The sequence below is a fragment of the Oncorhynchus masou genome, chromosome 5, assembly GCF_036934945.1.
Source record: "Oncorhynchus masou masou isolate Uvic2021 chromosome 5, UVic_Omas_1.1, whole genome shotgun sequence".
NCBI classification, from domain to species: domain Eukaryota; kingdom Metazoa; phylum Chordata; class Actinopteri; order Salmoniformes; family Salmonidae; genus Oncorhynchus; species Oncorhynchus masou.
Window position 1 is genome coordinate 64,631,189 of NC_088216.1, and position 27,132 is coordinate 64,658,320.

The 27,132-nt window shown below is 40.8% G+C and overlaps 1 protein-coding gene across 1 annotated transcript; it reads right to left on the bottom strand.

The window, feature by feature from the left end:
• Positions 1–12,866: 12,866 nt before the first annotated feature.
• On the bottom strand, positions 12,867–26,855 carry LOC135540088 (alkaline phosphatase-like). The gene is made up of 12 exons (XM_064966430.1): positions 26,742–26,855; positions 24,174–24,302; positions 23,606–23,725; positions 22,668–22,783; positions 22,098–22,272; positions 21,465–21,640; positions 16,169–16,309; positions 15,924–15,993; positions 15,649–15,783; positions 15,281–15,472; positions 15,022–15,141; positions 12,867–14,862 (listed from the first exon to the last, which is right to left on the bottom strand). The coding sequence occupies exons 2-12, from the start codon at positions 24,241–24,243 to the stop codon at positions 14,597–14,599; spliced, it is 1,581 nt and encodes a 526-aa protein (XP_064822502.1). The 5' UTR covers positions 24,244–24,302; positions 26,742–26,855; the 3' UTR covers positions 12,867–14,596.
• Positions 26,856–27,132: the final 277 nt, after the last annotated feature.

A 27,132-nucleotide genomic window follows, 5' to 3' on the forward strand; every position in this document is an offset into this window, starting at 1 on the left:
ATCTCCAATCCAAAATTAAATTTAGAATCGGCTTCCTATTTCGCAACAAAACCTCCTTCACTCACGATGCCAAACATACCCTCGTAAAAAAGACTATCCTACCGATCCTCAACTTTGGCGATGTCATTTACAAAAAATAGCCTCCAACACTCTACTTAGCAAACTGGATGCAGTCTATCACAGTGCCGTCCATTTTGTCATCAAAGCACCATATACCACCCACCACTGTGACATGTATGCTCTCGTCAGCTGGCCCTCACTACATATTTGTCGCCAGACCCCCTGGTTCCAGGTCATCTATAAGTCTTTGCTAGGTAAAGCTCCTTCTTATCTCAGCTCACTGGTCACCATAACAACACCCACCCGTAGCACGCGCTCCAGAAGGTATATCACACTGGTCATTCCCAAAGCCAACACCTCCTTTGGCCGCCTTTCCTTCCAGTTCTCTGCTGCCAATGACTAGAACAAATTGCAAAAATCGCTGAAGATGGAGACTTATATCTCCCTCACTAACTTTAAGCATCAGCTATCTGAGCAGCTTACCGATCACTGCAGCTGTACACAGCCGATCACTGCAGCTGTACACAGTAAATAGCCCATCCAACTACCTACCTCATCCCCATATTGTTTTTATTTACTTTTTTGCTATTTTGCACACCAGTATTTCTACTTGCACATCATCATCTGCACATCTATCACTCCAGTGTTAATTTTCTACATTGTAATTACTTCGCTACTATGTCCTATTTAGTGCCTTACTAGTGCCTTATTCGGACCAAAGCGAAGCGTGATATGGGTTCCACATATTTATTAAAGTGAAACGCACAAAACAATTAAGAACAAATGTCAATGAAGTGCTCAGATGCAACTACACAAAACAAGATCCCGCAAAACACAGTGGGGAAATGGCTGCCTAAATATGATCCACAATAAGAGACAATGATAAACAGCTGCCTCTGATTGGGAACCATACCAGGCCAACATAGAAATAAACACCCTAGATTGCCCACCCTAGTCACACCCCGACCTAACCAAAATAGAGAATTAAAAGGATCTCTATGGTCAGGGAGTGACAGTGTAACTCTGTGTTGTTTGTATCGCACTGCTTTGCTTTATCTTGGCCAGGTCGCAGTTGTAAATGAGAACTTATTCTCAACTTGTTCTCAACTGGTTAAATAAAGGTGAAAAAAATCAAATGTAATCCAATGCTTTTTCAATTTAGTGGTAGATGTAAGAAGAATCAAGTAGTCTACCTTTTCCTTTGTCTGACAGGAAGAAAGAGGAAAAACAACAAGCAAAGTCATGGCACATTTGACATGTTATGTTTATGCAATATTAAACATGTATCACTGACTAACCCCTTCAAATAGGGGTTAATAAAAACAGCTGCAACTAGAGGTCTTCACGGATCCACCTGTACCCGAATCCCCAAGATGCAGAATTGTAAATAATGTCACTGGTCTGGGTCGGATCTGATATGATTGTCACGGTTCTCGGGTATGTGTCATTTTAACTGACTTGTCCGGAAGGGCCCGTACAGATCCTAATGCGACTGCTGCAGTAGAGAAAGAGAGAGAGAGAAATGTTATCATTTTTGCTGCCACACTTGCTTTTCACGAGAGTGGAGCGTGGCACATACATTTATTTTATTTTATTTAACCTTTACTTAACTAGGCAAGTCAGGTAAGAGCAAATTATTATTTACAATAACGGCCTACCAAAAGGCACATGGCCTCCTGCAGGGACGGGGGCTGGGATTAAAAATGTAAAACTCAAATATAAATATAGGACAAAACACACATCACGACAAGAGCGACAACACAACACTACATAAAGAGAGACCTAAGTCAACAACATAGCAAGGCAGCAACACTTAACAACAAAGCATGGTAGCAACACAACATGACAACAACATGGTAGCAGCACAAAACATATGGTACAAGCATTATTGGGCACAGACAACAGCACAAAGGGCAAGACTGTAGAGACAACAATACATCACACAAAGCAGCCATAACTGTCAGTAAGAGAGTCCTTGAATGAAGAAGATTGAGATAAAACTGTCTAGTTTGAGTGTTTGTTGCAGCTTGTTCCCGGTTGCTAGCTGCAGTTAACTGAAAAGATGAGCGACCCAGGGATGTGTGTGTTCTGGGGAACTTTAACTTCTTGCGTCGAGCAATCCCGGATCTGGGATCCTATTTATAGCCTCAAGCTCATTAGCATAACGCAACGTTAACTATTCATGAAATTTGCAAATGAAATGAAATAAACATATTTGCTCTCAAGCTTAGACTTTTGTTAACAACACTGTCATCTCAGATTTTCAAAATATGCTTTTCAACCATAGCTAAACAAGCATTTGTGTAAGAGTATTGATAGCTAGCATAGCTATAAGCCTAGAATTCAGCCAGCAACATGTTCACAAAAACAAGAAAATCATTCAAATAAAATCATTTACCTTTGAAGAACTTCAGATGTTTTCAATGAGGAGACTCTCAGTTAGATAGCAAATGTTCAGTTTTTCAAAAAATATTATTTGTGTAGGACAAATCGCTCCGTTTTGTTCACGTTTGGCTATTGAAAAAACCTGTATCCAGTTATAGCCTCAAGCTCATTAGCATAACGTAACGTTAACTATTTATGAAAATCGCAAATGAAATGAAATGAATGTGCTAGCTCTCAAGCTTAGCCTTTTCTTAACAACACTGTCATCTCAGATTTTCAAAATATGCTTTTGAACCATAGCAAAACAAGCATTTGTGTAAGAGTATTGATAGCTAGCGTAGCATTTAGCGTAGCATTTAGCGGGCAACATTTGCACAAAAAACAGAAAAGGATTCAAATAAAATCATTTACCTTTGAAGAACTTCGGATGTTTTCAATGAGGAGACTCAGTTACATAGCAAATGTTCAGTTTTTCGTGAAAGATTCTTTGTGTAGGAGAAATCGCTCCGTTTTGTACATCACGTTTGGGTACCAAAAAAAAACGAAAATTCAGTCATCAAAACGGCGAACTGTTTTCCAAATTCACTCCATAATATCGACTGAAACACGGCAAATGCTGTTTAGAATCAATCCTCAAGGTGTTTTTCACATATCTCTTCATTGATATATTGTTCGTGAATGTCTACTTTCTCCTGTGAATCACTTGGAAAAAGACGTGCAGTTGAAGATGATGCACCAATTTCGACGGAGGACACCGGGCGGACACCTGGCAAATGTAGTTTCTTATGGTCAATCTTCCAATGATATGCCTACAAATAAGTCACAATGCTGCAGACACCTTGGGGAAACGATAGATCGGGCAGGCTCATTCCTTGCGCATTCACAGCCATATAAGATGAGACAATGAAAAACAGAGCCTCAAAAATCCTGCTCATTTCCTGTTTGAAGTTTCATCTTGGTTTCGCCTGTAGCATCAGTTCTGGGGCACTCACAGACAATATATTTGCAGTTTTGGAAACGTCAGAGTGTTCTCTTTCCAAAGCTGTCAATTATATGCATAGTCGAGCATCTTTTTGTGACAAAATATTGCGCTTAAAACGGGCACGTTTTTTTATCCAATAATGAAATAGCGCCCCCATAGATGTAACAGGTTAACAGAATGTGACTGGCAGAACAGGTGTTGTATGTGGAGGAAGAGGGTTGCAGTAGATATCTCAGATAGGGGGAGTGAGGCCTAAGAGGGTTTTATAAAGAAGCATCAACCAGTGGGTCTTGCGACGGAGATGACCAGTTTACAGAGGTGTATAGAGTGCAGTGATGTGTCCTATAAGGAGCATTGGTGGCTAATCTGATGGCCGAATGTTAAAGAACATCTAGCCGCTCGAGAACACCCTTATCTGCCGATCTATAAATGATGTCTCCATAATCTAGCATCAGTAGGATGGTCATCTGAATCAGGGTTAGTTTTGCAGCTGGTGTGAAAGAGGAGCGATTATAATAGAGGAAACCAAGTCTTGATTTAACTTTAGCCTGCAGCTTTGATATGTGTAGAAAGAAGGACAGTGTACCGTCTAGCCATACTCCCGAGTACTTGAATGAGTTGACTACCTCAAGCTCTAAACCCTCAGAGGTAGTAATCACACCCGTGTGGAGAGGGGCATTCTTCTTACCAAACCACATGACCTTTTGTTTTGGAGGTGTTCAGAACAAGGTTAAGGGTAGAGAAAGCTTGTTGGACACTAAGAAAGCTTTGTTGTAGAGCTTTTAACACAGACTCTGGGGAGAGGCCAGCTGAGTATAAGACTGTATCATCTGCATATAAATGGATGAGAGAGCTTCCTACTGCCTGAACTAGGTTGTTGATGTAAATTTAGAAGAGTGTGTGGCCTAGGATTGAACCTTGGGGTACTCCCTTGGTGACAAGCAGTGGCTGAGACAGCAGATTTTATGACTTTATACACTGCACTCTTTGAGAGAGGTAGTTAGCAAACTAGGCCAAAGACCCCTCAGAGACACTGGAATGGTCTACTGTATCAAAAGCTTTGGCCAGGTCAATAAAAATAGCAGCACAACGTTGCTTAGAATCAAGGGCAATGGTGACATCGTTGAGGACCTTTAAGGTTGCAGTGACACATCCATAACCTGAGCGGAAACCAGATTGCATACCAGAGAGAATACTATAGACATCAAGAAGGCCAGTCAGTTGATTATTGACAAGTTTTTCCAACACATTTGATAAACAGGGCAAAATAGAAATAGGCCTATAACAGTTAGGATCAGCTTGATTTCCCCCTTTAAATAAAGGACAAACCATGGCTACCTTCCAAGCAATGGGAACCTCCCCAGAAAGGAGAGACAGGTTAAAAAGGTTGGAGATGATGGGGGAAGCAACCTTAAAGAAGAAAAGGTCTAAACCATCTGATCCAGATGTTTTTTTGGAGTCAAGGTTCAGGAGCTCCTTTAGCACCTCAGACTCAGTGACTGCCTGCAGGGAGTTTGTAGCGGGGCAGGGGAAAAAGAGGGAAAAGCATCAGGGATAGTCGCATTAGAAGGGGTGGGAGATGAGGAAATGTTGGACGGGCAAGGAGGTATGGCTGAGTTTTTTAGCAAGGGTCTATGACAAATTAGGTCAAGTTGTTTCACTGAGCAGCCATGACGAACATAGGCTGTAAAACAGTGATCACTAAGGTGAAAACACCAGACTGATACCTATCAGGATTATTTGTGAGGATAACATCAAGATGAGTAGCCTTTTCTCCATGTTTGGAGTCATACCTTGTGAGATTGGTAATAATCTGAGAAAGATTTAGGGAGTCCCATTGCTTTAGGACTTGGTCAGGTGGTTTAAGCATGTCCCAGTTTAGGTCACCTAGCAGGACAAATTCAGACTTAATGTAAGGGCCATGAGAGAGCTTAGGGCAAGTAGGGTACAGGCCGGTGCTGATGGAGGATGATAGCACCCAGCAACATTCAACAAAGAGCAATTTGAAAGTTTAGTACTTAAAACCAGCAAATCAAATTGTTTGGGGACAGACTTGGTGGAGATAACCGAGCACTGAAGGTGATCCTTGGTAAAGATTGCCACACCCCCACCTTTGGAAGATCTGTCTTGCCGAAAAAGGTTATAACCAGAAAGGTTAACATCAGTATTCAGAACACTCTTCCTAGTCTCAGTAATGACCAACACTTCTGGATTGGAGCTGTGAACCCACATTTTCAATTGATCCCGTTTAGGTAATAAGCTTCTAGTGTTAACGTGCAGAAAACCAATGCACATTTCCAGATATCATCAATAGTAATACAATCAAGGCAAAGCATAGGACAGGGAGAGCTCTGCAGTGCTGATTTATGACATCTGAATGTGCATCAGATGGCAACAAGATCATATTGTACAGCAATTTCATCAGGTAACATGAATACAAAGCCAGTGAGAGGTGGTTAGAATGCGATGGGAGGCCAAAAGTCTGTGTAACCAATAGAGTCAGAGACCTGAGCGTGGGAACAAACTGTTACCCACTGTTGGGTAAAGAAAGTTCATAGTCAACAAAGCATGCAGGGTCATGAGGAAAATAGCAAAAATGCAAAATGCACAAGACAAAATATCTATATATTTAACAACTTAGGGCTAGCCATTGTAAATTCAGAGTCACTCGCCCCAACAGTGCCTGTGGAACAGACGGTGAACAGATCTCCAGGTGGAATCCAAGCAGCAGTGCAGCAGGCAACGGGAATAGGTGTTACACCCACTTGGGAGAAGCTTTTATTTCTGGAGGCAGATGTCTTGTAGAAAATGACAGTCTTTGAACAACAGCAGGAGGGGGCTTCAAGGCCTCTGGATTTGGGTGGGGTAGTCTGCCATTTGTTGGACTCAAAGGCTTCGACACCTCTCGCTTCACACGTCAGTGCAAACTGAAGTTGTATTTCTTTGTCCTAGCAAGCTTGGTAACCTTAGCATTCAGTCCTTATGAAGTAAAATATCATTGTAATGTATTTTTCTTCTTGGCTTTTGAAAGTAGAACAATTGCTTCAGACTCACTCAGCTCCAGGTTGGATGGTGTTTTCAGGTTTCTGTTTGTTTCCCAGAGCATTGGCTGTATAGTTTGGGAATAATAATCCTTGAGTGTAGGAAGCATTCCAGGTAATTCTGTCCAAAATCAGGTTGAAGTTTTGGAGTTTTGATTTGGAGTGAAGGTTATGTTGTTTAGGGTAGCATCCTGCATATGTCTCTGCCCAGAAAAATCAAATTTTGTTTAACTATAAATCTATCTATTTTTTTAAAACATGCTGAAAAATGTGGGAGCTGTCAGATTGGCATCGGGAGAACAGACAGCAGGAATGCGTAATAGGGTTTTTTATTAAGCCAAAATTATGGCGTGCCGTGTAGAGGCAAAGGGAACGAAGACCAAACAAACACATAACAAAAACACAAGGTTGAAACCCAAACAAAAGAGCGAGGAGTACCTCGAATAAATAACACATGCGCACAATGATTATCACACGGGATGAGACCCGTAATCATCTGCTCAATCCACAAGGGCACGAAAGCCCAAAACACACAGCACAGGTACTCAAACGCACCAACGGACATTGTAACAATAATTGACAGCCCAATGGAAACCAAAATGCACAATTATACAAGTACTAATCAGTGGGAATAGGGGACAGGTGTGCGTAATGAAAGTTCGGGAGGGATCCGTGACAGGAGCTCATCTGCTCATGACCTCTCTCTCTCCTGCTTATGTAGCTTGTTGTTGGCCAATCATAAGTCATCAAAGCGGCAATAGGCTACAGTCATAGAGCCTCGCTCCGTGTGTGGCAAAAGTGAGGACATATCTAATCAATGGAAGATGGAATTAGAAGGACGAAATAAAAAGTTAAAGGAGAAGGATAGACTATAACGACCAAGAGCCAACAAGTAAGTAGGCTGCTACTTAATATTCTGAATAGAGGTGTTATTTGTAACTGTAGGATGAGAAAGCCCATGCACTGCAGCCTCAATTAGCCTAGCTAGCTAACGTTAACTAGTTTAATTAACTAGCTTCTCCTGGTTTGATGCAGTCCAAGACAGGTACTACGTAATCATATTTGATGATAAATAACCTAGCCATGGCTACTATAGTCTACTATAGCGTGAGTCGACTTGGTTGGTTGCTCTCTCTCCCTCTCTCCTCCTTGCACCCCATATCACCAGCTCACAATATGGCCCTTCCCCCACCTGCTAGAGCGGTACCTCTCTCCCGCCTCAGACGCTTTATTAGCTCCGGTTAATAAACTAGCTTAGAAAAGCACTTTTCTGCTACTTCCCTCACTCGGACCGGGTCTGGATCTGCCCAGGTCTATACGGAATGGGTCTAGTTTTCCTCGGGTGCATTTGGAACAGGTCTCTATATTTAGAGAATAGTTTTCAGTAAAGTTGTGTTATTTTTGTTTATGAAAGTTTTTCCGATTTTATTTTGAATTTTTTTGTTTCAGTTTTCTTTTACTATAATAATCTTGCTGAGATGTACTAAACATTAATGACAGTGGATTACAATGTTATTGAAGAGAATGCCCTGAGGCAGCAAGACAAAACTTGGGGGATAGCACAGGGGACAGAACTTACCTTAAACTCAGAACACTGATTTCTATTCACGATTTTGAGTGGGTTTCATTAGTTTCTAAAAAAATAAAAAAAATAAAAGCAATAACCCATTTCAACCTCTCACATCTAAATAAATATATTTGTTACAGTTAATTAGATTTTTTCCCTGCAGTTGCATTTTTTATTTATTGTGTAAAGTGTGTTTGTAATTAACCACGTAGGTTTGCTGAGTATGTACTTTACCTCCTCCGATTGCGCATTTCCTCTCTCTAAATGTGACCTAAGTTTTGGTTTCATTCTTGACTTCACAAAATTGGATGCTCCAGTTTCCTAATATCACAGGAAATTTAGGCTTTTATTTATCATAATTATCATAATAGGGAGGCTGTAGGGAGGAGAATTAAAGGAATCCAAATGGAAATAATTATGCACAGGAGGGAGGGTTTCCAGTATTTCCAGTATTTCCACACTCATTAAAAACCAACACAGAGAGACGGCTGGAGAGAGATTAGTTATCCTATTCATAAGAAATATGAGTTGTCTATCTCGACAGAGGTCGAAAGGGCACAAATTCAAATAAACAATGTGAACTTGTTCAATTCTCTTTAGTAATATGGCTTTGTGATATAATACACTGCAAATATTAGATTACTGTAGCTGCCTAGTGAATGGCTGGCTTTCACTTATTCACCCGGTGTATCTCGTGTACTATTCCATCTCTCAAACACCATACTAAAACTGAAATCTCAAACATTTCAAAATTGAACTCTCAAAGATCGTACAAAAACTGGACTCTCAAAGACCATACTAACACTGAACTAGGTGAGAGGGAGTTGATTGGCTGTGGCATGCTTATGTCTAGAAGGCAGACTTGGAGATGTGAAGCAGGGTCAGGGACTGTTACATTTTACAATTACTTGTCTTTACGATTGGGAGACATCTGGTGAACAATCCACAACTCAATAGTGATAACTTATATAAGATGTTAACCATCAACGACTTTCCAAAGAGCAAATACAATTGTGATTTCCAGGAGAGGTGTTTAAAAAAGATTTATTGAGAATCCAAAATCCACACTTTACATGCAGGACATGAGAACATCTTGGGAACAATTGTAGTGGGGTGATATTTCATATGTACAGTACCAGTCAAAAGTGTGGACACACCTACTCATTCAAGGGTTTTAATTCATTTTGTACTATTTTCTACATTGTAGAATAATAGTGAAGACATCAAAACTATGAAATAACACATATGGAATCATGTGGTAACCAAAAAAGTGCTAAACAAATCAAAATATATTAGCCATCCTTTGCCTTTGTCTCAAATATAACATTTTGATTTGTTTACTACATGATTCCATATGTGTTATTTTATAGTGTTGATGTCTTGACTATTATTCTCCGATGTAGAAAATAGTTTAAAAAATAAAGACAAACCCTGGAATGAGTAGGTGTGTCCAAACTTTTGACTGGTACTGTATATTATATACTGTACAACTCACAGATGACTCGTAATAAGACTTAACAAATAGCCCATTCAATGAATAATCTGACTCCATAGGATAAATAACAATATACAAGCAAACATTAGGCAATGAGTTGACGTTGACAAGCAAGAATTGTTCTGAGAATTGTCTATATCAAAGGCAGATATTTAATTACATTGTAAAATTAATGAATTCCCAGACAAGGCATATCACTTAAGTTACAAGGCAATACTGACATTAAAGCATTATCCTAGGCATATAGATCCTAAGGTTAACCTACAAGACAAGACAAAGCATGAATAAAGAGAGGCCTTGAAAATTAGAATTGATCAGACAACCTTCCTCCATGGTCTGGATGCAGGATGAGAGTGAGAACAAAGACATGTAATTCCATTTATAACATCTGAAAGTGTAACCTTCACAAACAAAACCAACGACCATTGACCAATCAAACGATACCCAGTTTACAGTGTAACCTAACCACCAAGGCCCAATCTCCACTGGGTGTCACAGCATCAAAAGGTTTGTGTGGGGGATAAGGCCAACATAAAAAAGACAGAATCCCTGAGAAGACAATAAAACCCTTTGCATAGAGCAATTCAGTTGACCCTGTACAGATACAAGTTAGCAAAGAAATAATACCTCCATATAGATAGCATCAGAGTTATCTTCAGTGAACAAGTTTTAGATAGATACCAAACATGGACCCTATAGTGTTATTGTATCTGTATTCAACAGTCAGTCCTCTGGATACTGTAACAGAGATATTTTTTCACCTCAGTGGTGGGAGGGCTGACTAGTCCTTGGGAAATGTCCTTTGTGCTTTCCTTGTGTCCCTGGACCATTTGCCATTCAGCTCTGACAGAGCACATAAATTAGGGCTGAGCTTAAACAATCCACAACTCAAAAGTGACTCACTAAGTATTCTTGAGAATCCAAAAACCCACATTTCACATCTTCAGTTGGTAGACCATGGCGCTTGCAATGCCAGGGATGTGTGTTTGATTCCCATCGGGGACCAGTACAAAAAAAGTATGAAAATGTATGAACTCACTATTGCAAGTCGCTCTGCATAAGTGTCTGATAAATGACTAAAATATCAAATGTAACATCTGGTGAACAATCGACAACTAATATAATATTTGTACCATGCCAATGCCTTTACAAAAAGCAAATACAATAGTGATTTCCAGAAGAGGTGCTGAAACAGATATGTTAGAGGGAGTAGCAGGGAGGTGAACTTTCTGATTGGATGATGGATCACATGCTTATTACCAGATCGAGTTGTGGTCAGGGAAACATAGGAATCCAATCACAATTCTGGAATGAATTCTTGAGAATCCAAAACCCACATTTCACATTCCGGATTAATCCAAGGACTGTGACTGCAGGATTGCTGTGGTCTCCTTTGGTGCTAACTGAGAAAAGTGATTCTCTCCTGTTGGGAAGACAGTACTGGTGCTGTGACGGGTAGGGAGGTACAGTATAAATAACAATGTAAAGAAAACCAACAACTCTACTATCAGCCTAGTTGGTTCATGATTAACCTTGTTTGAGATGGAGCAGGAAATTAAAACAGTTGTTGAAACTGGCCTCAAGGCAAAGTACTTACGTATGTGCATTACAGAAGAAACCATATATTCTAGACTTTTTTTAAATTACTCTACTTTAAAAAACCTAATTAATAAGTAGGGGAAGCAGTTAAAAGTGTGTTTTTAAATCTTAAAACTGTTAAATTCACCCAAATATTCAAACAAAAGATAAGATAATATTACAGAAGTATCATCAGATAGATTGCTGTCTTATCTTGGCTGGTGGAAGATGAGATGATCAGAGTACAGCCTCTCCTGCAGTGAGAAGGCTTGATTACCAACAACTACGAGAAAGCCTACAAGGGAGGAAGTGAGGGCCCTCGGAGTGTGGTGTCAGGTCAATAACATCTCACTCAATGTCAACGAAACAAAGGAGATGATCGTGGACTTCAGGAAACAGCAGAGGGAGCATCCCCCATCCACATCGACGGGACAGTAGTGAAGGTGGAACGTTTTAAGTTCCTCGGCGTACACATCACAGACCAACTGAAATGGTCCACCCACACAGACAGCGTGGTGAGGAAGGTGCAACAGCGCTTCTTCAACCTCATGAGTGTGAAGAAATGTGGCTAGTCACCTAAAACAATCACAAACTTTTACAGATGCACAATCGAGAGCATCCTGTCGGGCTGTATCACCGCCTGGTATGGCAACTGCTCCGCCCACAACTGCAAGGCTCTCCAAAGGGTAGTGTGGTCTGCACAACGCATCGCCGGGGGAAAACTACCTGCCCTCCAGGACACCTACAGCATCCGATGTCACAGGAAGTCCAAAAAGATAATCAAGGACAACATCCACCTGAGCCACTGCTGTTCACCCCGCTATCATCCAGAAGGAGAGGTCAGAACAGGTGCATCAAAGCTGGGACAGAGAGACAGCTTCTATCTCAAGGCCATCAGACTGTTAAACAGCCATCACTAACATAGAGTGGCTGCTGTCTACATACAGACTCAAATCTCTTGCCACTTTTATAAATATATGTAATAAAGGTATTACTAGTCACTTTAAATAACGCCACTTTAATAATGTCTACATATGCTACATTACTCATCTCATATGTATATACTGTATTCTATACCATCTACTGTATCTTGCCTATGCCATCACCCATCCATATATTTATATGTACATATAATATACGTACATATTCATCACTTTACATTTGTGTGTATAAGGTAGTCGTTGTGATTACTTGTTAGATATTACTGCACTGTCGGGAACTAGAAGCACAAGCATTTCGCCACACTCGCATTAACATCTGCTAACCATGTGTATGTGACCAATACAATTTGATTTCACATTTCCGAATAGGCGAAATGTGCAGCACCCATATCAAGAATGCCCCAGAGTGTGTGGACTATATTTCATAACCATCTTAGCTTATCCTTCATGTTCATGCTCCAGCCATGAGTTCTCAAGGGCTATTCACATTCCACACAAACCATATATATCAAATGCTGAGTATGGGTTTGTTTGATTTTCTGTTTCTTCTTTAAACCCACTACCAACTGCACTGTTTTTTTATAGTTCAAATATTCCTTTGGACAAGGTATTTGAATAATTCCAATATGAAAAATGGAACCAATTAATTTGTGTAGCATTAAACATTCCTCAATAAGGTGACACATCTGTTCTAATATATATTCCATCCCAAATGGTACCCATAATGCTTATTGAAAGTGCAACCAAAATCAGTTCCTGGCAAACTGACACATTATCTACCATTTACAGTCAACACATCAATAATGTAAACACAACATTTACAGAAAAACCAACAGGACTTCCTTTATTGGCTAACTTATTTCTATGAAATTCTGACAGGGGGTGACTTTTCATTCAGTGCTTTTGGGAAGTACGTACAAAGGATATGGAATTAATTGTTTTGGTTTGTTTGTTTAAACCATACATACAAAATAGCATCTACTTTCCTTATTGTAACGTTTACACGATTGTTTTGGGAATCTATGTAAATTCTGTTTACTGTTTGTATATACTGTTTTAATATATTCATATTCAAAACTAGGGGAATGTTACATTAGGTTTCTATTTTAGGAAAAGAACTGGCTTCTTTGAAAAGTTGCCTGATCCATAGTCATGGAATTGACAGACAACAAGGTGGGCAGCAACATTGCTTTGTCATTAATACTGGGAGGTTATTTACCCCATACAATGATTGATATAAATTCAGAGATATACCCTTCTCTTAAACCAACTGATATGACAGAATTCTTCACATAGTGTCGGTGTTACCTGAATAGTGATCAATACCAAAGTAAAATAACACAACCTATCCTATATGTTACAGTAGAAATAAAGTGATCCTCTTATTTTCCCTAACCGTATATGCACAGCAACAACAAACCTCTAAAATATTTGAGCTTGTTGGCCATCAAAATTGCACTGATAAACGATGGGGAATAGCCTGCTTGTCCTTCTGCAGCTTTCCTGCCAATGCATGCGTTGTCCCAACCAAGCACCCAAGGTAACTGGCTAAAGTTAATAAGCTTGCCAGCTAGCTACTACCAGACACAAATGAGAGAACAACTCATTGACAATTTTACTCGCCGAGCAGAGCTGATTAGGCTGTTTACATGTTATATAAAGCATGAATGAATAACTATAACTTTTTTGGCCTACGGTTACTGACACCGGTCTTATTCAGCAGGTCTTGCGTGTTCGTAAATTCATCAGTTATTCAGCGCTCTGGCACACTCAGAGCACTCTGAAATTGGAGTAGATGGCTAGCCATAGTGAATTTGCGAATGCAAGAGAAATGCTAACTGGATAACAGGCATTCAGCATAGCTACCAATCAAAACGATTCACATTTATTTCTAGCTAACCAAATGACACGTGCATCTCTAGCTGTGTAGCCATCAAAAAATGACATGAGGGGAAAAAGTCGGTGAATGTCCTCACTCACCTCCTCCTAGCAGCTGGCTAGCTATCTAGATAATGCTAGGCTCTGTGTTTTTAGCTAGCTACATAAATAGATACCATAGCATATTAGCCACATTATGTCTGCCTTTTGATCATTGCCCTTGCTAGTTTGATTGTATTGACATTCCCAGCCTTAGTTACAATCATCAGTTTTTGTCCAAAATATTTAGTCATTGAAAATGAAACAGTGCATCCGGAATGGAGGCCAGTTGTGATTTACAACATAATGTATTTACACCAAATGTATTGGTGAATTATATTAATCATGCATTGAACTGCATCCATCTATTCTGCCAACAATGCCTTAATGTACGTCATGGAATGTTGAGTCAAATAGAACCTATTTTTAAAACCTCTTATAAAGTTGGTTTTTTAAATGCCCTTACATTGGTCCCAAAGTCATTAAACTGTACAGAATGATTTAAAAAAATCAGCAATAGAGAAAGAATCCAATCCGCATAATATCCACACTATAAAAAAGGTGTGGGAGTAATACATATATACAGAGAGGAGGGGTGGGGGTAGTGCAGGAGGGGGTTGCGGTGAAAGGTCAGCAGAGGAGGCGGATGAGTGTGAGGAGAGCTGTCAGGCTGGGCAGAGCAGCGCTGAGACTAGAGGCTCCACTGGATGACATGCAGTGGTCTCTGTTCTGGCCAATGCAGGCAGCATAAGCCATGACATGGGGAATGTAGTTCTGCTCGTGGACACCGTGCAGCAGGTGAGCCATAGGGCCCTTAGCAAACACAGCCACATCCTCGCCTCCATGAGTCTCCATACTCAGCGGCACTGCAGACTGGGCCTTGTAGTTATTTTCCTCTGAAGAGAGGGAAGGAAGGGAAGGGGTGGAGGTGGGGAAAGGGAAGGAGAAAGAGATCAGATGGATGATTTTCTGGCATGCCAAAGACCAAGTGATGTTCTCTATGACAGAGGACTGTCAAAATGGCAATACTCCATTGATGATAAGATTTCACTTACCATAGTCAAGGGTGGAGACGTTCTCTCTCAGACCATTGACTACTTTAAACCCTGGTCCATTCCCATATAAGATGGCTGTGAAGGGCTTCTGGTCCACATCACTCAACATGGGAGCCAGTCCTGTAGACAGAGAGGAAAATAATGAACCACCTCCATCACAAACCATTATTTACAACATCCACAACATCCAAGTGACTGATGACTGAGTGTTGCCACATACAATATACAATACATTGTTGCAAAATCATCCACTGCTCACCAAAAATTGTGTTCCCCCTTGGAGTGTAGCCTCCAAAGTTGAACATGTGAGAGTGGTCAGCAGTGACAACAGTCATTGTGTCATATATGCTGGTCATGAGGCCGGCATGGCCAATAGCCCGGTCCATCTCCACTGCCTCATGTAGGGCCTGCTTGGCTTTACCCTCGTGATGTCCGTGGTCGATGCGCCCCCCTGCCAACGCACAGCTTGGTTAACCTCTCTCTCAGACAGATGAGAATATCTAGCATCAGCACTGGCAAAGCAGCCTAAGCTGTAAAAACTTCACATTCAACATGATATACATTATTAAACTTGTGCAGCTGATACAGTATTTACTGGTGCCAGAGTAAATGTAACACAACAATCACCCTCCACCAGCAGGTAGAATCCGCTGGGGTTTTTCTTCAGGATCTTAATGGCCACCTCCACCATCTCTGTCAGTGAAGGATCTGTCTCATTGTTTCTCTCCAGGTCATAGGGAAGATCTCCAGGCTCAAACAGACCTGTGTTAACACAGGAAGCAGGGTTTAATATATTGTGAAACAGGTAGAGAAGATGATCAGTGGTTAACATGAATACAAAATATGAAACAGGAAGGTCGTGAAATCAATAAAGAGCAAACTATTTTTTTTAAATAACTCACCCAAAAGGTAATCCACACTATTAGGATTTAGCGATAAAAGTTCCTTCTTGTTCCATACATAGTGGGCGTTCTGTTTATTTAATAGATAAAACAATACATCATATGGCATTGATCCAACCCTGTGACAACCTAAAAAGATTCAAATGTTAAGAAAAATAGAGAAAGGAAGACAGAGAAGAACAAGGAAGAAACAACAGGACATGGTAGAAGAGGAGTGAGAGAAGAACTAAGACAGAGCAGCTGACCTTGTTTTTCATTCTGTTATTCCACTCCTCCACCAAGTTCCTTCTATCGATGCGGGTACCGAAGTGTTTCTTCTCTCCAGGATACTCCACATCTGACTGGTTTTTGGGGAACATGTACTTCCTCCCTCCTCCCATAATCACCTAGACATCCACCACAGAGGTAAAACATTTGATTCCTCTCTATGGACATCCCCGGTAGGGTTAAATATTTTCCCGGTATTTTACAAATGTTCAATCCCCAGAACAAATCCCTTTTCTACCAGGTAACCCGGTATTTCCCGCCAAAACCAGAAGTGTCACTCAAAAGCATATAAATAGGCCTGTCTGGATTTGATTAGAGCTTTGATCGAAAATTCAAGCCTGATGCTACCTGAGCCTGCCATACATTAAAGACATTTAATGAGCCCAAGGCCAAAAAAGCCCAAATGATTGTCCCGTCATCCAATTGCCTACATATTGTACAATATAGTCTACTGTACATTACGCACGACAGAAAAACATAAAAGCCCATAGATGTAGCTAGCTATATGCTCTCTTTGGTAAATACATTAAAGTAGCTCCAGTAGGCTAATCTTTTGAGTGTGAACTGTACTGTATTGTAGTATACCGCATTATATGGAATCTAATTACGCATCGTACAGGCTAGCGAATTCGATATTAATTTTGAAATATTCTTAGGGCCTATTTGTACACTGAACAAAAATATAAACACAACATGTAAAGTGTTGGTCCCATGTTTCATGAGCTGAAATAAAAAAATCCCAGAAAATCTCTGTACACACCAAAAGCTTATTTCTCTGCTTGTGCACAAATTTGTTTATATCCATGTTAGTGAGCATTTCTCCTTTGCCAAGATAATCCATCCACCTGAGGTGGTATATCAAGAAGCTGATTAAAGAGCATGATCATTACACAAGTGCACCTTGTGCTGGGGACAATAAAATGCCATTTTAAAGTGAGCAGTTTTGTCACACAACCCAATGCCACAGATGACTCAAGTTTTGAGGGAGCGTGCAATTGGCATGCTGACTGCAGACCTGTTGCCTGAGAATTTAATGTTAATTTTTCCACCATAAGCTGGCTCCAACGTCACTTTAGAGAATTTGGCAGTACGTCCAACCGGCTTCAAAACCGCAGACCATGATGTGTAACCACACCAGCCCGGGACCTCCACATCCGGTTTCTTCACCTGTGGGGGGTGGTCTGTAATAAAGCCCTTTTGTGGGTAAAAACCCATTCTGATTGGCTAGGCCTGGCTATCAAGTGGGTGGGCCTACAATATGCCCTCCAAGACCCACCCATGGCTGCACCCCTACCAATCATGTGAAATCCACAGATTTGGGCCTAATGAATTCATTTGAATTGACTGATTTCCTTATTATGAACTGTTACTCAGTAAAATCTTTGATATTGCTTCATGCTGCGTTTATATGTTTGTTGTACATAATTAGTAGACTGATGCATACAGTATCTTTCATAGTATTTCCCCTAATGTTATTAGCCTACCTCCTCTTTCTCTCTTGACTGCTTCATTCCTTCCTCGCTTTCAACAGGTAGGCTGAATTAAATACATGTTGTTGTCCTTAACTTCATCATTATAATTACAACTTTGAATAATATAGGACTAAAATTAGATTTCACTTCTCATCACGAATATTGAATGGTTATGGTTCTGAATAAATAACTGCTGTAGCCTACCGCGTTCACTCTTCTTTCAAACTACCCATGCATTCTGGCTGCTGTATTTAACATTCAGCAAACAAGAGCTTGCATCCCTCTTCGAATAGTCTAATTGGTATAAGAAATGAAGAAAAAAAAGAATGTCCAGCAAGCTATTCTAGTCTAGCTTTTCCTGCATGGGACTCCAAGAGTGGAGCACAGGTGTGTGCGTATTGTGCAAGAGAAAGAGGCTATAAATTAGAAGCTTATTATGCATTACCCATCATTAATTAGCTAAATATAAGTCTAATACTGCATTGAAAGTATTACATGAAACAAGTAGGCTGGGACTTGTATATACAGTGCATTCGGAAAGTATTCCGACCCCTTCACTTTTACAGCCTTATTCTAAAATGGATTAAATAGTTTAATCCCCTAATCAATCTACACACAATATCCCAAAACAACAAAGCAAAAGCAGTTTTTTTTGTGCAAATGAATAACACATTTAAAACTGAAATATCACATTTACATACAGTGGGGCAAAAATGTATTTAGTCAGCCACCAATTGTGCAAGTTCTCCCACTTAAAAAGATGAGAGAGGCCTGTAATTTTCATCATAGGTACACTTCAACTATGACAGACAAAATGAGGGGGAAAACATCCAGAAAATCACAGTGTAGGATTTTTAATGAATTTATTTGCAAATTATGGTGGAAAATAAGTATTTGGTCACCTACAAACAAGCAAGATTTCTGGCTCTCACAGACCTGTAACTTCTTCTTTAAGAGGCTTCTCTGTCCTCCACTCGTTACCTGTATTAATGGCACCTGTTTGAACTTGTTATCAGTATAAAAGACACCTGTCCACAACCTCAAACAGTCACACTCCAAACTCCACTATGGCCAAGACCAAAGAGCTGTCAAAGGACACCAGAAATAAAATTGTAGGCAGTCTGCAATAGGTAAGCAGCTTGGTTTGAAGAAATCAACTGTGGGAGCAATTATTAGGAAATGGAAGACATACAAGACCACTGATAATCTCCCTCGATCTGGGGCTCCACGCAAGATCTCACCCCGTGGGGTCGAAATGATCACAAGAACGGTGAGCAAAAATCACATAATCACACGGGGGGACCTAGTGAATGACCTGCAGAGAGCTGGGACCAAAGTAACAAAGCCTACCATCAGTAACACACTACGCCGCCAGGGACTCAAATCCTGCAGTGCCAGACATGTCCCCCTGCTTAAGCCAGCACATGTCCAGGCCCGTCTGAAGTTTGCTAGAGAGCATTTGGATAATCCAGAAGAAGATTGGGAGAATGTCATATGGTCAGATGAAACCAAAATAGAACTTTATGGTAAAAACTCAACTCGTCGTGTTTGGAGGACAAAGAATGCTGAGTTGCATCCAAAGAACACCATACCTGCTGTGAAGCATGGGGTTGGAAACATCATGCTTTGGGGCTGTTTTTCTGCAAAGGGACCAGGACGACTGATCCATGTAAAGGAAAGAATGAATGGGGCCCTGCATCGTGAGATTTTGAGTGAAAACCTCCTTCCATCAGCAAGGGCATTGAAGATGAAACGTGGCTGGGTCTTTCAGCATGACAATGATCCCAAACACCCCGCCGGGCAACAAAGGAGTGGCTTCGTAAGAAGCATTTCAAGGTCCTGGAGTGGCCTAGCCAGTCTCCAGATCTCAACCCCATAGAAAATCTTTAGAGGGAGTTGAAAGTCCGTGTTGCCCAGCAACAGCCCCAAAACATCACTGCTCTAGAGGATATCTGCATGGAGGAATGGGCCAAAATACCAGCAACAGTGTGTGAAAACCTTGTGAAGACTTACAAAAAACGTTTGACCTCTGTCATTGCCAACAAAGGGTATATAACAAAGTATTGAGATAAACTTTTGTTATTGACCAAATACTTATTTTCCACCAAAATTTGCAAATAAATTCATAAGAAATCCTACAGTGTGATTTTCTGGATTTTTTTCTCTCTCATTTTGTCTGTCATAGTTGAAGTGTACCTATGATGAAAATTACAGGCATCTCTCATCTTTCTAAGTGGGAGAACTTGCACAATTGGTGGCTGACTAAATAAATTTTTGCCCCACTGTAAGTATTCAGGCCGTAGAGAAGCCAGATATAGACATTGCATATAATTTAATAGTTCCATTTCACGCCATGCTGTTCATATAAATAATTTATTGTAATTTACAGGTTATTTATCCTGGGAAAAGGGAGTGGTTTTGGGCAATAAAGCCACAATACATCTCAGTAACAGGGTCCCGCCATGCAACCTTAATTCCTCTCCTCATTATTCTTGCCATGGATTATCTGTGAGTCATTACATTATAGGTGCAAGTTGCTCAACATTACTGTCTGAAAAATGTATACAGAATAAAGAGCAATCATTGTTTTCAACAATAGCTGTTGCTTATAAAAATGCTCTGTTTTAGCATGATTACTGGATATTTTCTGTAATATCAGGATCCATATTATATACACTACATGACCAAGAGTATGTGGACACCTGCTCATTGAACATATCATATCCAGAATCATAGCATTAATATGGAGTTGGTCACCCTTTGCTGTATAACAGCCACCACTCTTCTGGGAAGATGTTGGAACATTGCTGGTGGGACCTGCTTCCATTCAGCCACAAGATCATTAGTGAGGTTGGCACTGATGTTGGGTGATTAGGCCTGGCTCGCAGTCTGTGTTCCAATTCATCCCAAAGTTATTCGATGGAGTTGAGGTCAGGGCTCTGTGCAGGCCAGTCAAGTTCTTCTACACCATCTCGACCAACCATTTCTGTATGGTCCTCGCTTTGTGCATGGGGGCATTGTCATGCTGAAACAGGAAAGTACCTTCCCCAAGTTGTTGCCACAACGTTGGAAGCACAGAATTGTCTATAATGTCATTATATGCTGTAGCGTTAAGATTTCCCTTCACTGGAACTAAGAAAAACAGCTCCAGACAATAATTCCTCCTCCACCAAACTTTACAGTTGCCACTGTGCATTGGGGCAGGTAGCGTTCTCCTGGTATCTACCAAACCCAGAGTCGTCTGTCTGACTGCCAGAAGCGTGATTTATCATTCCAGGTAAGGTGTTTCCACTGCTCCAGTTTCCAATGCCGGCAATCTTTACACCCATCCAGCGCTCGGCATTGCGACGAACAGTTATCGTGCTGATGTTGATTCCAGAGACATTTTGGGACACAGTAGTGAGTTTTGCAACAGAGGACAGATGATTTTTACGTGCTACGTGCTTCAGCACTCGCGTTCTGTGAGCTTGTGGGGCCTACCACTTTGCGGCTGAGCTGTTGTTGCTCCGAGACATTTCCACTTCACAGTAACAGCCCTTACAGTTGACCGTGGCGGCTTAAGCAGGGCAGAAATTTGATGAACTAACTGGAAAGGTTGCTTCCTATGACGGTGCCACGATGAAAGTCACTGAGCTCTTCAGTAAGGCCATTCTACTACCAATGTTTGTCTATGGAGATTGCATGCCTGTGTGCTCGATTTTATACACCTGTAAGCAACGGGTGTGGTTGAAATAGCCAAATCCACTAATTTGAAGGAGTGTCCACATACTTTTGTATAAAACGTGTAATTGCTGTGACTCACATCAATGTTAGGAATGTTCTCAAAGAGCTGCCTGGCAATGTCCTTGCAGCCCGCCTGTACTGCCTCAGCGGGCATCTCTCCATCGGAGTACCAGTCCCTGTCCACACAGTGGGCATAGGCTGCACTGGGGGTGGCATGGTTCACACGTGTTGTCGTGACTATTCCCACTGACTTGCCTGGGTAACAAACACACAAACAGTTTTGAACCTGCTACTAAGATTCTGTGCAATAGTCAGATCTAAAGACAACGATTAGCTCCAAAGAATCTGCTAATTGTAGTTGAACTTGAACAGTGTCAATTCATTTTTCAGTCATGTGAGAAATATGAGAAAACAATTTCTTTATTTTCTTGTTTGTTGGATCCCTGATCCTCTCTGACCCCTGACCACTACTCCAGAAGACTTGTTTTCATTCCTGCCATGTCTCTAAGTCATTGGGGCCTGCGAGGGAGTCTCTGCCTTTAAGAAAATACATCTGTAGCTATAAACTCCCCATTGAGATCCATGCATGCCAAGGATTACAATGTTATCATGGTGTGTCTCTACTTGCTTATCTCAGGTTGGCCAAATAAGGCTTAATAGGTCTGGTGTGGAAAGGTACTGTGAAAAAACATGAGTTATAATGAGACATTACCGGCTTCCTTGGCCCATCTGAGGATGGAGGTGACCTCGTTGCCCTGTGTGGTGTTGCACTGGGAACGTACGGCAGCTGCACTCACACCCACCGTGCCCTCGTTGGCCTTCACCCCACAGAGGTATGCTGTGGCTGTACCCGCACTGTCTGCAACCTGGGCATTGGTGTTATATGTCTGCAGAGACAGGACAGTAACGTGTGAATTATATAGAATTATAGTAGGAGACATTGTTCTGCATGCCGTGTTGGTGTTATCCACACCTCCAAGCATCACCTTGAAACGCTCAGATTGTGTCATTTCTTTTACATTCTTCATTCTTACAGTTATTGACACAGACTACTACATTATCAATCATGTGTGGAATGTGCTGCTCCCTTAACTATAAAGACAGTTCTATGATGTGTGGCTTCTTGCCAAGTATGTAACATAATAACACATTATTATCGTATGACATAGACAGTATGTGACCAGGTATATTGGTCTTGATCTTGGTGAACCATTCATTACTTCCAGATCAATAATGCATGCTATTCTATAGCTTTTCTATATGATAACAGACCAGATCAGACCTTGGAAAGCGCAACAAAGGGGAACTTGTCCATCTCCAGCTGGGTCTCTTCACCACTCTGTCTGCTCAGCTGCCCCTTCAGTATTCGTGCTGCTGTCACTGTGGGAATGCCCATTCCTACACAACAAAAGCAAAGCAGTGCTCCGTCTGTTATGGTGTGATTCTATTTAAGGGATAGAAAGCCTTTCCATCTCATACATTAACTATCTATCTGATGAACATGGCTCTGTGGTCACTTTTCACAGCAGCTGCTCCATCCACTGAACAGACAACTCTACATTTGGTGGTAAAGAATCCCGTCAAAAGAGCTTTTACTTGAGATCTGCCTTTTCACAAGTCAACAAAATGTGTATTTTTAGAGATAACTATCTATTTTCCCTTTGTTTTATATGGGTATCAAAATGGATGCTTTTGTAGAGGATGTGAACTGATGTGAACTTCCACTTTATACAGCATGATTGTTTTAAGCATGGTTGTCATACATGATAGAGTAAGATACATTGTATGCTGCTGCATGTATCTTAAAACATAGACAGTTAAGATCCTTTGGGGGGGACAGTTTAATAGGTCACTACATAACATAATATTAAGCAGAAGCAAAGTTATCCATTGGCACTGTAAGCATGTTTGTTTAATGCTCGATGGCTCCCATATTCAACATTCATTTAGAAAGTCTGAAACATACTATTTACTTCTGACTGGATTACATCAATCCTCCAGAATGTTTAGATGGAAACGACTGTGTTTGATGAGGAGGACATACTTATCATCAAAATACTCGTTTTCTACAACCACTAGGAACGATATTCTGGAAATGTATAAAAACTATTACATCTGTTTGCTGCACATAATCTCATAGAGTTAAGACTTCAAGACACTTCATCATACAGTATGGCACATACTCATGCAATGAAAAAGACCCCTGTAATCATGGCTTACCATCACCAAGGAAGAGGATGAGGTTCTTTGCAGTGTTTTGATTGAGCTTCTGAAGTGTGAGGGCATTCTTCAAAGTACTCTGAGCCCATGTGTTCCAGAACAGAGGATCCTTCTCTTGGTCTGCAACACGGAGGTAGACTTTTAGTTTTAAATGAGGAGGGAAAGACGCCAGTAGAACTGATCTGTAACACCTGCGAAAGTACTGGGACAAGTGGGACGGAATATGACCCAATTAAATGGATGTGTCACATCTCCAATAAATCAAAGCCCAAATGAGTTTCTACCCTACTTCCTGAAGTGTGCACTCATTCACTCCTCCTCAAGGACTATTGGAGCATTGGATTGGTTTCAGCATGTGCTAAAGGATCTTTCCACTACATTTCCTAAACCGGTCCCTTTCCTTTCAAATATATGAACGGGAGTGAAGAAGTGCACATTTCAGCAAGAAGAAGGCATGAAAAAGGTCTGTGTTAGTATGTGTCCCCTCTAAGCTCTTCCTAGTGGATTTCAGTCAAACAGCTAGATGCTGTTAAGAGACATTACATTTATTGACAGGTGTGTGTATTACCAGGAAACTGTGGCTTCCCCAGGCCTTCCCAGACCAGGCAGGAGCAGATGAGCAGGATTGTCACCTTCATGATGCTTTCGCTCTATCGCTGTAGTGTTATCACATACCACGTCCCAAACTAGAGGGAGTCTGTAAAATAAGGAGAAATCAGTGTTTATGAAAGTTGACGATGAGTTTGATTTAAAGTGCAGCAAATGATGTGGAAAGTAGGTAGGTTTCAACTTAGACATTCACAGTGAACAGAAGTAGTGGTTTTGTTGTAGTGTTGTCCTAACACGGCCCCATGGGCCCTGAGCAGCCAGCCTTCATCTATTATTACACCCCCACCCCTGTCCCTCCCTTTTTCCTCTGCAGTCCCACCCCTGTCGCTCCCCTGACCCACCCCTGTCCCACCTCTGTCCCTCCCCTGTGCTGTGGTCAAGGTAGCTTTAATGGGAGCGTTAATGGGATTGTGGGCTGTAGTACAGAGATCTAACAGCCATAACAAAGCCAATATAAATGTTTTTTAAACCAGGTTTACAGTTTAGTAAAAAAGAGAGTTTGGCAAATGTATTGTTACACGTGCTTGAAATAAAATGGTATTTCATAAAGTCTTGAAACTGTGTGCATATGAGCCTTGTTACTTTATGCTATTAAAACAGACAACGCAAGTCCTACAGCATTAGTATACAATATGCTGTAGTTGAGCTCACATAAAGCTGCTAGGCTGGTCTCTGAGGAGAAGAGAGGTTTTACCGTCCCACAGATGCAGGACAATCCTCTAAGTAAAGCTCAGAAGTGGCCAGGCCCACCAATCAGCAGCAGACTAGCCAGCCTGCAGGTGAAGAAGCAGAGCAGTCCCAGGAGAATGCCAGAGAAAAGGAGGGGTATCAAGGAGAAAAGCATCCCGGTTGGAATACCAATCTGTATCAAATCAGAAGCAGATGTTTCCTGTTTCACCTGCCAGCTCTGTAGCTGACCACTAAGAGATGAAAACTGGGTCCCTGTACAGGGTTCGATCTGTTTGAATGAAGCTGGGATTAGGTTTAATAATGTTTGTGAGGTCAGGGTTTGGGATTATAATTAATGTGTGTGACTTAATTTCTTTGCTTTCCTTCTTTTTTTTGTTGCTCTGGGCTCAGTGACACAGGCCCTTCCATTCTGGGAAAACACTTACCTCAGACACATTCCCCCAAACAGATTACCTTGGCCCATCCAAAATGTAATGGGAGGAGAAGGAATAAATCCAGGTCAATCAATGTTGTGGTACTTTCAAGAACTCTGGGTTTTGGCTTTATCCTAGGGTATGCTGTACACATGATATCTATGGTGATATTTGTTATGTTTAAATGTTTCTAGCACTGGCATTCTTTCCCCTCCAAACAACCATTGCCTTGTTGAGGAGTTGATAAGATTGAATGCCTGTTGCGCTTATAAAGGCTCCATAAGACCATACTACTAAGAGTATTTCATTCTGTCATGAGATAAGGCACATTTTTCTATTTAACTAGGCAATTCAGTTAAGAACAAATTCTTATTTACAATAACAGCCCAGAAACAGTGGGTTAACTGCCTTGTTCAGGGGCAGAAAGACAGATTTTTACCTTGTCAGCTTGGGGATTCAATCTAGCAACCTTTCGGTTACTGGACCAACGCTCTAACCACTAGGCTACCTGCTCAATTGTAGATGAGATATCATCCTCTCCTTAGCAAAGGCTAAACATTCCACCCTATTAATGCCAACTCAATCACAAATCAACTTGAGATGTACCCCATGTGCTTTACATCACTGGAACAATGGCCATGTCTAGGGAACAATGACTGACAAGAAGAACACCTGAAAAGAACAAAGGTTTGCCATATGTTTTATTTTTTTCTGTTTACCTGTAAAAGGTGAGCATGTCCAACCAATTTAGGTATTGTGCATCACAGTGTATACATTCATTGTCAGCCAGATTGAGTAAATTGCAGACTGCTCTATCCAAATGTATTGATAAAACAAATATTTCAATCATTCGGTCTGTCAGTGTATTCTCCACCTTTTCAGTTTATTGGTACCTTCTTTCAATTATTTTCTGAAGAACTATTGTGTTGTGAATTCTGACATGAATATTACTATAGCTGAGCACTCACTGCTAGTTGACCTTTTTATAATCAAAATGAACACCCAACAGCATAGGATATCAACCAAAATGAATGAAACTGGCTATAGGCCTAGATATGTGAATTAGTGTAGTATTGGTTTAATAAAAAACTTCACCCTTATGGAGGGTACTGCTATTGTTGTATTGATGCTCAATCACGTGTTGGAAAGTTGGGAAGATTGCGAGTTCTACCTACAAGAATCTGCAATCACAAAAACTTCTACCACAGCTACATTTATATGGTAATATTGCTTTAAAGAGATGGAAAGCGATAAGCAATACGCATGTGGCGCTAGTGGCATGTTTAATTGCACCGATTTTCCTGACAATGCAGCCAATTGCAAGGAGATTTTATGTTGATATTTTCTAAATAGCCTGCACACGATAAACCATTGATATTCCAAACATAGACAATTCCTACAAAGAGTTAAAGGAATACACTTACTTCGGGTTCTGTTTAAGGTTCTGTAGCAAAACACTTATGTCTGTGTCATCCTGTCCCTCTTTTATACGCCTATGCACCAGCTCTGTTATGAGGGCTGAGAATAGCGGTTGATATCCCACCACGATGGCGAGAAACCACCCTATAAATAATGGCATCATAACACGAAGAGCTGGATCGTGAGTGCCGCCTGTCGACCAGTTTCACTGTTGCATTTAGACTACTCAAAATATTTAATTCAAACCTTAAATCAGTCGAGTTCATTGTCAGCATGTGAAATACTAAACTGAAACATATTATTGGCCTACATACTTAATATATAGATTTATAAGTAGCTCATCATTGTCATTACTTTATAGCCTCGTTTAAAATGTGTAAGAATACAGTTGCTTGC